The sequence below is a fragment of the Falco biarmicus genome, chromosome 8, assembly GCF_023638135.1.
Source record: "Falco biarmicus isolate bFalBia1 chromosome 8, bFalBia1.pri, whole genome shotgun sequence".
Taxonomy (NCBI): Eukaryota; Metazoa; Chordata; class Aves; order Falconiformes; family Falconidae; genus Falco; species Falco biarmicus.
Window position 1 is genome coordinate 36,714,343 of NC_079295.1, and position 13,404 is coordinate 36,727,746.

The 13,404-nt window shown below is 37.2% G+C and overlaps 1 protein-coding gene across 1 annotated transcript; it reads right to left on the bottom strand.

Moving 5' to 3' along the window:
- Positions 1–384: 384 nt before the first annotated feature.
- MAP3K19 (mitogen-activated protein kinase kinase kinase 19) lies at positions 385–13,379 on the bottom strand. Its single transcript, XM_056349146.1, is given in 13 exon segments — positions 385–1,403; positions 2,885–3,587; positions 3,789–3,945; positions 5,118–6,354; positions 6,356–6,623; positions 6,626–7,088; positions 7,090–7,530; positions 9,761–9,804; positions 10,439–10,469; positions 10,471–10,681; positions 11,501–11,585; positions 12,168–12,230; positions 13,370–13,379. Coding segments are annotated over 13 exon segments (3,780 nt in total). The 3' UTR covers positions 385–1,336.
- Between the last annotated feature and the right edge of the window lie 25 nt (positions 13,380–13,404).

Here is a 13,404-nt window from a genome sequence, read left to right on the forward strand (position 1 = left end):
ACACAGTGCTCACTCAGGTGTTCCTCAGAACGGTTGAAGTTTCAGAATCAAATTTGCTGTTCTATTTCAGACGAAGGATATTGAAAAAGAGCAGTAGATTGTCCAATGATTCAAACACTATTTTACAGCCTTTGTGAGCAAGAGAAAGGTAACAGTCCTATGCTTTTGCTGCTCTGTATCAGCAAACAGAAGGGTGAGTATTACGACACATCACTGAACACAGAAAATACGCCACTCCATGATGAGAGAGTAGGTTCAGGGGAAATTGTATTGATGTGTACCAATAGCTAACAGGGGCAGTATGGAAGACAAAGCTGGACCCTTCAGTGTCACCAATGACAGGACAAGAGGCAATGGGCACAACCGGACATACAAGACCGTCTGTTCAAACATAAACATGTTTTTTATTAGGAGGGCGGATGAAGACTGGAACATGTTGCTTAGAGAGGCTGTGGAGTCTCCATCCTTGGTGGTACTCAAAGCCAGCAGGACAAGGGCCTGAGCACCCTGCTTCAGTCAGCCCTGCTCTGAGCAGTGGGATTGGACTAGAGCATCTCCAGAGGCCCATTCTCAGCCATTCTGTGACCTGAAACTGTCCATAAAATGCACTACTTAGTTGGGGAAAAGACAGTCACCAAGTTCAGATTCATAATTCTAGCCAGACTAGGAAAAGATCCTGATGTAAGCTTAATAAAGATGCACACATGTACACCTGGGTTTCTCTCGTTCTGATCACTGCAGTATCTTGTAGCCATACAGTACCTCAGTAACAAGGGGCTGATATATGCATGCAAAAACGAGTTGGGTTTTTCCACCAGCTAAAAATTAAAGGGCCCATCTAGCTAAACAAAAGCTTCAGTATGTTTTCTGCTGATACAGTTCTATGGTTTGGGGTTCCTGTGAGATTGTCACAGGCACACTTAATGACTTATCTACAAGTCTGAGTAGCACTTCCCGCAGAGCTTTCAGCATCTGCAATACTTTCTGCCAGCAGCATACATTCCATAGGTTTTCACAGACAAATTGGCATTCCAATTTACCTCACCTGCACATGCCGGTGATGGCGATGTGTGCTTTCTTCTCTTACAGTCTCAGCAAATACAACAAAACATGGCCCCGTGTTCGCAGTGAAGGAATGCCTGCTCCAGTGAGCACAGACATTGCAAAAGATGTTACTTAAATCGTACTGCCATCTTAATAATAAACCCTTTGTACACAATTGCTCTCTAGTAATTTCTGCTGTCACTTTTAAATCCAGTTCCTTCTGATCTTTTTCCACAAATGGAAAATTTTTATATGGATAATGTATACTCATTTGGCAAGAATTTTGAAAAATTCACTGGCTTCCTTTCACGAAGGGATGGTCCAGCAACTGCAGAGCAGAAGGGCATTCATGTTGATCTCTGCATTGAGGGTTTGAAAAGTCAGTACATAAAATGAATATGCATGCCTGTGATGTAATTGTTTGTAAAATCTAAATGCAAAATTAATCTTTTTTTTTCTCATTCTCTAGTCGTTACTCATTTTTAGTGCTTTTTTTTAATAAAGCCGGTAGAAAGGAAGGCAGGATTTATGTGAAGGGACTGTTGGAATTTATGAAATATAAAAATGAAATATTATTATTACAGAAATCATTCTATGTTGCTTTAAATTCCTTGCAAAACTTTGAATAATTCTGCTAATGCGGTTGTTTCAGGTGTACCAAAAATGCATTTAAGGAGGGTGATAATTACTTGTTTATCAGTATGACAGGCTGTTCTGTCATCTCCAATCAAAGTCATGCATGTTAAGGAGCCCATATGGAATTACGTACTGTAATTACAATACTGGCTTGCTAGAGTCAAGTGCTTCAGGCTTTTTCAGCCCTCGATTTGGAAACAAAAAACAGGGGAAGGAGTCAAGGACGCTGATTTCTTAAATAATAAATGAACGGGGAAGATGGGACAAGGAACATGCTGAGATCATACCGTAAAACTTTGCTGGCACAGGTGCATCCTGACTTTTGAAAAGCGAAATGCTTTATTTGAAAAGTTTAATGCTTTATATCTGTATGTTTCCTTCTACCTTTTAAACACTCTTCTCCCTGAAACAAAGTACACAGGATGTCGCTATATACAGTCCACAATTTTTCTGGCTATTGTTATATGGTCCACTGGAACCGTAACCATACCATAACAATTCTAATCCAAGGATGAGAAATTTCGTGCCTCTGAGACCATGGCCATACCCACTAAATAACATGTTTCTCTCTAGTGCTCAGATCTGGTGTTTAGAGATATGTAAAAGGCTGCTAATAATTTTATGAAGTCTACCCACAGAGGTCAGGAACTGAACTCTTGAAATCAATAGTACATTTAAACATCTGGGACAAAACTGATATTTAAAATATAACAAGCACCAGAAAAATAATTCTTATAATGGGTGAATGCTAGTTTTGGGCTTTTTATACACAGAACTTTATGTTTCAAATAAGTATGTATTTCCTGGACTGGCAGTGATAATAGATTGCTTTACTGCAGAAGATAAGAATTAAGTGAAAGCTCTTTCATTCAGAATATCATCCTCAAAACAACCTGCCTGACATAGGCCAGACTCAGCCAATGTGATATCGGAACAGCAAGGCACAGCAAAGAAATTTATCAAGCATTTTGTCTAAAACTCAGTAAGGCCTACAAAATATAATTTGTGAGGGGTTTCTTTATACCATTATAGAGAGTAAGGTTCTTTTACATATACTATTATTTTTCCTGAGATGTTGAAAAACCCATGCATTTACAATAGTCACATGTACCATGTAAGAGATAACATAAGCTCCCATCAGCAATCTCTGTGATACAAACTATCTGCATTTTTCCTTTCATTTTTCAGTTAAAAATCGACATACCTGGTTAAGCATGCATGCACAAAATCCACTGCAGTGCTGGAGAATCGATCAGGTAGGGAAGGCATCAGTCCTCTGTGGGCCCCAATATAGAACATGACTGCTATCCTATCCATGGAAGCCAGCAGTGGTTTTCCTGTTGCCATCTCAAATGCGGTGCAGCCAACACTCCAGATGTCTGATTTTCTTCCATATCCAGATTAATTTATAACTTCTGGTGCCATCCAGTATGAAGTCCCATGCACAGACTTGAGCATCTTGCTCTGCGTGCCACTGAGGCTTACCCAAGCTAAACGCCTGGCACAGCCAAAGTCTATTAGCTTTACTACACCATTTGGCATGAGCATAACATTATTGCCTTTGATATCTCTGTGTACCACACAATTGTCATGTAAATACGCAACTCCTTGCAGGATTTGTTTTGTATATTTACAAAGGACAATTTCTGGCAATGGACCAAAGCTAATACTAGAAATTGAGCCACCAGGAACAAATTCCATGAAAATGCTTAAAATGTTGTCTTCCAGACAAGTTCCTAAATAAGTTACAATATTGACGTGCTTCAATGTCTCCAAAAGATCGACTTCCTCATGAAACTTCTGATACTCCTTTTTTGTAGTAAGTCGATCTGACGTATCCAAAACAACCTGGTTTACAGCTACTAATTGTCCCTGGCTTCTCAGACCACAGTATACCGACAATGAAACTAGCATTTATTAAAATGAAACATGAAATGAAACTGAGTGTTTACTTAGTTTGAATAGTATCTTTGTGTTTGTCGTGTTTCATGTCTCATTGCATAATCCAAAATATTTAACTTACTTGTTGAATAGGACAACAGCGAGTTATAAGGTAAGATGTAGCTCAAAGATGACCAGTGCATCTCTTAACACATTCAGACATTAACTTACCGTGCCGTAGGCTCCCTTTCCAAGGACTTCACCTCTTGTCCACATGACAGGATCTTCGTTAGTTAAACTGCTTCCTGGTAATTCAGTAGATTCCTCAAAGTTTAGCAAGTCACTTTCTTCATCTGGTGCCAAAAAGGCTTCACTGTAACTCTGCTTGAAAGATGATGGTCGGTGTGGGGAGAAAGCAGGGAGGTAAAGAAAGGTTTCATATTAGCCTTACATTTTTTATAAGGAGTAATTTTCACCTGCCATGACTCCTCTCACTCTCCCCCCTCATTACCCAGCTCATCAATACAATTATATACTAAGTAAGACTATGTAAATATTTTCAAGTATATATCACAACAGTGCATAAGCAGAAGATCATAGCATGGCGTCTTTTTCCATTAATAGGAAGACAGGCAGAAGGAACACTTAGAAGAGCAGGACATACATCTGCTTACTACTTTGTTTTCTCACATAGGTACAGTTTGCTAAGCTGAAGGGTGAATATGACTACCACTTTGCTCTAGATATGCAAGCTAAGTCTGATGAAAATAATTTGGATATGAATTCACATGAAGAAGAGACTATTTTAAAAATATGGTAGTAATTACTCCATCTAGGCATGGATCTCCCTAGGAGAAGTGAGAATGGAGGTGTAATTGGCACCTGCGTCTGCAGAAGTATAAGGAAGCGTATCAACATGTAGCGAAAGAAATTTCCTTATAAATTTGTAATTTAAATAGACAAAAAGCTAACAAGGCCAAGGAGAAGCAGTGCTGGTAGATAAGCACCTTAGTAGGTGAAGGTTCTTAACTGACTTGGGGACCAGAATCTAAGCCTTCTGAGCTTGAAGTTTTGATCAAACATTAATTAAACAGACTTAAGTCTGTCTGATAAGCCAATACTCATAGTTCATACATATAAAAATAACTGCTTGCACTCTGAGATTCAAGGAAACTGCCTTTTGGATATACAACAACCATTTGTAGTATCTTTTCATATTCCTTAGGTGTCAAGATCTTGAGAGCTTTTGTCTTGCCCCAGCACCTTTTTATACATGTTCTTCAGTTAACTTTTTCATTCACTATCTTTCTCATTTTATCTTGACCCTTCATAAAAGCCTTGATGGCTGTTCCTGTCATGCTTTAGTACCGTTTGGCATGTGCCCTGACATGCAGCCTCTACCATGGGTATACTCAACCAAGCACTGGAAGAATCAGTGGGCAGCTGGCCCAAGGAAAGGAGACCTGATAATGAGCACGTATCTCCTGTCTTTCATCCAAACGTGTATTGAAGCATCACTCAAAGCAGCTATCAAGTTAACAAGAAATTAATTTTACCCTCTCTAGAGAACTATTTACTATCACTCCATCTCCATTCATCATTTTTTCTTCTCCTTTAGTATGCATATTTTGCATTTTTGAACCTGTATTTTTTGTTTCTGAAGAGCTGATGTCTTTTTCTTCAAGCACTAGCAATTCTTCAGCCAGACAACAAAGCAACTCATCAGTCACATCCTTATTATCTGCCCAGGACAACGTGTTTTGACTTGTCTGGAAACTGGGGCTTGTAACAATTCTTGTCTGAATCACTGAAGGCTGAGTCAATTCATTTGCCAAACCGCCGTTTTGAGGTGTGTAGGCCCAACTGTGATTTAATTTTATTGTAGGGGATTGACACATCGGTCTTTCTGAAAAGGGCAATGCTTCACATTTATTTATAGTCTTGAAGGAGACCTGGTCTGATTCCAGGCCTTTGCAGCCATCCATATCCACCTTGCACAGGGGTACACAAATGTTCTGGTCTGTTGTTAGACTGCTACTTAGAGCAACACAGTCTTTATCACTGAACTGCAGAAGATTCTGGCTACAGGTAGCAGTCCTCTGATGGTTGGATATATCCTAACTGCCTAAAGACTGCTCCAAAGAAACTTCTTTAATAGTTGGTAAGTTTGAATTTGAAAAAAATTTATTTTGCTTAGTTGATTGTGAAAGCTTTTCCAAACACATAAGCTGATGATCTGTGTCTTCATGAAATGGTGTCATGCTCCTTGAAGTGTTTATTTGAAAATCTGAATCATAATTGATTACATGATCTTGATCTGTGTTGCTATCAGTCAGCTTGGTACTTCCATCCTTTGTAGTTAAATTTTTCTGCTTTTGTTTAGTGCCAGATGTGGTCTTCTTTGGCTTAAAATATGTTCTTTTTTGAGTATTTCTTGTTTGGCTGCTCTCTCTCCCTTTACTGCAGGTAGATCTGCAGGTGCTAGCAGTGCATCTCCCAGATGGAACAGAACAAACATTTCTATAAAATCTGTTCTCATGTTGATCAAGCTCACACATATGGGAATAGACAGGAGTTCCAAACATTTCATAAATACACAGGCCTTTGTCATTTGAATTTATTTTCTTGAACATGTCACTGTATTTCAGATCTACAAAATCTGAAGCAGACTGTGCATGTGGTAGAGAAAGTGGAGTAACAGGTTTCTTTAGGATACCTGAATTTTTGCAGCTGCAGGAGAATCTTTGCTTTTTAAGTTTCTGAGCACTCCGAGCACAATGGTCTTTGTCTGCTTGAGGTTTTTTTTTGATGCTTCAGGCGAGTCTCAGATTCCACGTGTGGCAGTTCCAAAGATGGAAAAGTCTGACTCTTAACATTACATTTTGTGGAGGTCTCATCAGAAACAACTAAGTCTTCAGATATCTTTATCTTGCTACTCATTTTAGATTTTGATGAATATTTATTTTTATTCATCTTTATTTTACTTTGGTCATTTTCTTTGCAAGCAAGAATGTTGAAGCTCTGAGTAACATAGGGAGGCAGGCTACGAATTACACTCTTGTGACAGGTTGTCTAGCAATGTGTGGTTCCCTAGCTGGTTCTTGTTCAGAGAAAGTAACATGAACAACAGGTACAGGCTCACTTCGGTCTTTTGAAGTTGCTTCTGACATTGCTTCTTTTCCCATTTCAAATTCAGAAAGACAAACATTATTTTCTGTCTGTTTTCCAGAAGGATCTTGTACTTCTACTCTGGGAATTACTGCAACTACAGAATTCTCCTTTAAGGCATGGTAGGCCTCTACCACTTCACTTTTACAAGAAGAATCTAAGTCATGACTGTCAAGCACCAAATTCGCACTCTCAGCATCTTCATGTGGTCTATAATCCAGTATCATCTCTGCAGCAGTTCCTTCTTCTAGACCAGCTCTACAGCAATTCTCTGCTCTTCTTTCCTTATTGCCAGCTCTCAAGGCATCTCTGTTTGACATTGTAAATGTTGTCTGAGCTGTAAATATTCCACAGTTTATTCAGAGCATTACTTGAGCTCAAGTAGGGATGACCACCATCGTAGAAACTGGCTTGGGTCACTGAAAATTGGTTCTTCAACTGGTTGTTCATTTCAGCATGGGTAGCTACATCAGCTTCCCTCCATTTTAAATTGCTTGGAATTTCTTCCTTCTTGTTGCTAGGGTAGTTAAAATAGTTACTCACGCTGAAGTAGTACAAGTCTTTCACTGGAGTGAACTTGTCAGAAATAGTAGCCACAATCAGCTCTGACAACATTTCAGTGTGCCTTTTTAATAGATAGTCTAACTGATACTGATAAAATTTAGTAACTGGTTTTGTAGGCATAGAGTTCATAATATTCAAAATATTTCTGAAGTTGGTGCTTTCATTGACAATATTACCCTCCAGAGGAGCAAGATGAATTGTTCTTACAGGCTGAACTGTCACTGGTGGCAAATGAAACTGTAATTTCCATGAAAAGCATTAATAATGTGCTACATAACAGATACAGCTAAAATCTAATCACTGAGAAACAAGTGGACTAAGAAAAAAGATCAGAAAAGGATTACTTTTGTATATATTCCCATATTTAACCTAATATGAAGTGCAATATCAACCCCCTGAGGAAATACATCAATTTTCTCACACCAGTACATAAATTTTCTCACTTCTAGAATTATTTCTTAAGACAGAAAGTGGGATCTTTTGCTACAAGTCATAAGTCATTCTCCATGATTTAAAAATAAAAAGCTTTTTCCACACATACAAATCATCTGCTGTCAGTTATTAACGATGTCTTATGTCACATAGCATGTTTGCTGCAGAAATTCAAAGCCTGGTCAGTGGCTTCATGTGCCAAAGTTTCTTTCTTGCTGTGCACTCTCACCAAGTGAGAGCACCACTCTTATGCTTGCATTTAAAGTCCTTTTATGTAACTCTCCAAAATGTGCTGACACAAGTAATTATATTCTGAACGGAACTAGACCTCATGTAAGCAATTTTTAAAAAGTAAATGCTAGACTGTTATAACAGAATGCTATTTTATCCATGGAGACAGTAATCCTTACAAACTACTTATAGGTTTTAAAAGACATTATTATAAATCTAAACATATAGATCTTCCATATGATTAGTGTAGTCTTATAATATTCCCTAAACCATGTTACATGGGCCACAGATTCAGCTCAGAGTTTTACATACATTGGAAGACAGCACAGTCTGCACTTCACTTTCAGTGAAGTTACATGGATAGCTACCCAAAGACCGTTTTCATATGGCAGTTAACACACAAGTCTGTTGTGGGGGGGATGTATTTTATTATTCCTCCCTCTCTCCTTCTCTTCCCATCCCATTAGTTGAAAGGTACTGTGTATCTTTGAAAAAGTACAGATCTAAGATTTTGAGTACTTTGCTGTGATTATTCAGATGAACAGTGAGAATAATTTTCTGAAAATAAAATTTCTGTTCTTTATTTTATACGAAATAGAGAAAAACCCCACTTAAATATGCTGTATATTCTTATGCAAATTAATGCAATAGGAATAATCATACAGTCATATGCTCTGAGTACTCATTTGCATGTCTAAATTCAACATCAGTTTGCAATCTGCAGAAAATTTTTGTTTGCATTCCAAAGGCTAACTGAGGTTTGAATGTGCCAGGAAAAGCAATGCATGCTTGTGTGAAATTTACAGTTCTGAAGGCTTTGTCTAGTCTGCATGGCATTAATATGAATGCTCAGTTTATCCCAAATGACATGCCTCTAGAAATCATCAGAGCCTAAGACATGAAAGCAAGCTGTATTTAATCACACTGAGGTCAGCTAAATTATTTTTCTTAAACATTTCCTTCCATTTGAAATGTTTTTTCCATAGCCCTTTTTATGGTATTCTGTGAGAACTTGCTATTACTTCTATACTTTTTTTTTTTCCTGTGAATGCTGTTGTATTCTGTAGTCGTTCACTAAAGTGTACAGCTGATTCAATGACTCAAGCCTTTGTACAAAGGGATATTAATTAATATCCATAAAGACCAAACTCTCTTTTTTCTAATATAGTATCTTTGATCTTTTATAACTTCTAAGGCTCATGTGGTGTGAAGCACTAATCCACCAAAAATTGCTGGCTTGTTTGTAAGTACAGAAGTTTTGTACTGTTTACACTTCCCAAAAAATTTCATGTCAAATATGTTAAATCCAAAGACCTTAATTTTTATTTGCTAACACAATAAATTTCTGCAATCATCTTAATATCAAGACTGTTCTTCAATTCATCTTCAATTTGAAATTGCCACTCCTTAAAAGAAAATGGTTTGGTTTTTTTAAAATTTGGCAAAAGTAGACATTTAACAGGTTTAACATATAGGATGTGCATACTTTAAACAAACTTATATGCTTTTATTTTAAACGGGTTTGTATCTTTTTGAACTTCCAACTTTCTACCCCCCAAAATCCCTGATGTAACACCTTTTTGACAAATCTTGTTGATATACATCTAAAGATTTGTTGGCACATATATACACACACACATATATTTATATATAAAATATATGTAAAAATACTTCATGTTCATCCAAAAAAATGATGACTAAGCAGAGAAATATACCTACGCTTCTTCTGTATTTCTATTTTTAAGGTTTTGAAGGCATATAATACTTTTAACCGTGTTCAGTTTTATACATAATAGCATCTTACCTCAGATCTCTTGTTGCTGGTTTTTAGCAGTGTTGTATTTAACCCTTAAAAATCAAAACAAATGAAATGTCAATTTGATATTCTTAAACAGGCTACAATTTTAATTTATAAATGAATTTTAAACTGTGGGATTCTGGGGAACAAGAATCTGTCCGATGTGTGGTTGCAGGACTATGCTATAAATCTGCTATGCAGGGGAAAGTTTTAAGTTGAAATTTAATTGTGATTCTGAACTTTACAATTCCATTTTCTACAGAAAACTATAAAATACGATAATTTAAAAATATTTTTTTACTCTAATAATTTAAGAAATATTTCTCCTCAATTTCAGACGTCTGCTAACTTCAATATATGGCTCATTAATATTGCCAATATGAGGAAAACAGTGAAAGAGATGCCATCATGGCCCCACTCCAGCTACAGAGAATTACACTTTACATCTTGTGGGCTCAGCTCCATTATACAGAGTAACAGGAACGATGAAGTCCATCATTGCTTCTCTTCACACACATAATTAAAAAAGAGGGTCAACATGGCTGGTCTACTTTATGCAAAGAAGTCAAACAGGCATAAAGACAACTTAAGGGTTAAAGAAAAAGGACTCCTCAGGCTTTCCCATCTAGTTTGATAAGCAATATATAACTATTTAAAAGTTGTGACTTTTAAAATTGAACTTACTTTGTTGTATTTGTGCTTTTATTATCTGGAAAAGCATCTAAATCCATACATGATTTTGAAATGTTAGATTCTGGGCATAAGGCCTGTAGCAGAAAGCTGAAGTCAAAGCCACACCCTACATTCTCTTTCTTCAGGAAGAAGGGTAAAGAAGTGTGATGTCTCATCTGCAATGCTAACCGGTTTTTACTTGGAAAACATGCTACTTGTTGATCTGGCCATGGTCTGAATGTTGGTGCTGTTTGGCTAAAAGGCAAAACCAAAAAACCAAAATACAGTGTGAAAATATGTGGAAGGAGCCTGCTCAATTCAAATAATCATACAACTAGAGAATAATGTGAACAAGAAGTTTGTAAGATCCAGGAATGCCAAAGTATGTTTTCCTCCTTCGTCCATCTGGGAAGTTGTGGCTCTCCTTGGAAGAATCTGATTGTGATGCCAAAGGTTGAGTACACGTGACAATGAATGACAAGCAATGTAAACCAAGCAACAATAGGAATGGAAAAACATATTGTCCACCTTCTCCTTCTTGACAAAAACTGATTGCTTCCAGTATGTATTTTTTTATGAACCATCAGGAAAGCATGTCAGAAGAATTCTGAGGACCAGATGTGCATTTGTTATTTAGAAAATACACTATGGCCTGCCTAAAAAGAATAGCAGCTATGTGGCCAAGCCTCGGATTTCTGCCACCTGGTTTCTGAAGAATGAAAAATCCAAATATGGACAAAGATAAATACTGTGTCTGAAAAGAGGTACAGAGTCTAAATTAATCTCAAAGCTCTATGCAGGAAACCTGTCTGTTTTTAATAAGTCAAGAGCTGATGTAAAACCATATACCATATGTTTTTTCACATTGTACCAAATAATTTGTTCATCTAGTGCAATATCCTGTCTCCAGCAATGGCCAACAGTTGATGCTGGGAAGACAGAAACACTACACAATGTATATAGCTGTATATAATGTCTGGCATTAAGGAAATCTTTTCTTACTACCAGACTACTACCTGTTTTGTCACTGGTTTTGCATACCCAACTGCAAATTAAAATAGTAATAGTATTCACCTGTTTTTAACTAGAGCTTTGTATGACTGATGCATTTATTTCATTATGTTATCTTCATTCTGAAGAGTAACAACACTTCCATGACCTGCAACAATACATTAGTATTTGCATAAAAGCGGTATGATTCACTGACCAGTAACACAATGCAAATGCAGTTATTTTTGGGCATTAATAATATCACTATGAAGAAATACAGAAAGTAACTATCATGAAAAAAGAACATGTTTAATTTGTCTAAGACCCCTATACATACTTCCTGTTATAATTTTTGGAAATGTGAATGCATAAATCCAAATAATTTGTAGTTATTTAGGTAAGCGTATGGATTCAAGGTCCTATAAAGCAAAAAACATCTAGAAAAATTACAGTTACAGCTCCTATTTCAGTAGAACACAAGAATATAAAAAAAAATAAGAACACAGAATGTAAAAAAAAAATATTGACAGAAACTCTACCAAAGGAGAGCATTTAAAAATAGGAAAGCTATTAAAACCAAAACAAATCTTAGGGCTTTTCAAAGGCGGAAAATAACTCTGAATTTGGCTACATTTTTTTTTTTTTTGTGGTTGCTTGGTTTAGGCAAGTAGCCAAGTTTCATGTTAACATTGCCCTTTTTCTCCTTCAGATTCCACATGTTACAATTTATACGTATAAACTTTGGCTAGACTGCTTTCTTCGCTTCTCTTATTTTGGTGGTTGTCAGACATACTGTCCTTAAATGTATTATGATCTGGAAACCTGAAAAAAATGTTGCGTTAAGTGATTTACAATTCACATGTACAAAGCAGAATTTCATATAAGTGAAACAAAAGCAACACTTTTAAAGTACTTGAAATTATTAAAAATGTTATGGTTTAACTTAACATCCAGTGCCCTGTCCTGTAAATACACAGAACCAAACAGTCCAGACACAGTTTTTATTGCTAAAAACTCAACCTATGCTATGTTGAAGAAGACATGAAAGCTGTCAGTATTGTTTTACTGTTGGGCCAGAAAGCCAACACTTCACATTTGGGAGACAATTGCATTTTTAACATATTATTGAGAAACCAAATCCGAATGAAATTTATATCTTTCTCTACTTGGTCAAAACTCTCTCTCAGCAAAAGATGGACAACATCCAAAATATTCTGAGCACAGGAGAGCTTGTACACTGCAGCCTCAACAAATCTCTTTGATAGCTTATTCCAAAGAAATGTGAAGTTAACTGGAATCTTCCTATAAATTCAGAGCAGTCTGTAATTTACTTTGTAAGTAATTTTAAAGTATTTTGAGAAGCAATTGTCCCATAATACAGTCTAGTTTTAAACGTATGCTCAAAACTTAGCTGGGCATGGCGTTTTTCTCTACAGAGCCAGTATGTCCAGACTGAGTTAACTGAAGACATTAACAAAAATCTCAGTGACATCAACAAGGTATAAATTTCATGTTTTAATCTCAAGACCTATTATAAATTCATACGTATGCCACTCTTACCTGGCGCTTCAGCAGCGAGGTATGAAAGAGGCACAGCAACCCAAAGAGCATTTTTAGCTCACAGCTGTTTTCCTTTGCCGGACAGCAAGGAATCCAAACAGCAATTACCTATTTTTGATTCTATTTTCGGCACGGTTTCCTGACTGCGGAGCAGTAGCGCTGGTTCCTGGGGGAGGCTCTCCCGGCAGCTCCGGCTACACGAGGCTGCTGAGTTTACACCACGCTGCCGAGGCAACCCCCACCCGGGGGGGCAGTTTGCTGGGCGGGTTTAACTCACGGAGCCGTGGTGACCGACGAGAGCAAACACAGCTCAACCGAGCCGCGTTTATGCTTTAATCACAAGACGGTTCCCCCAGCACCGAAAGCAAAGCGTTATTCCTCTCCTCTGTTTACCTCCAGTCATGCTTTTAGTATCTTATCTATTTCTA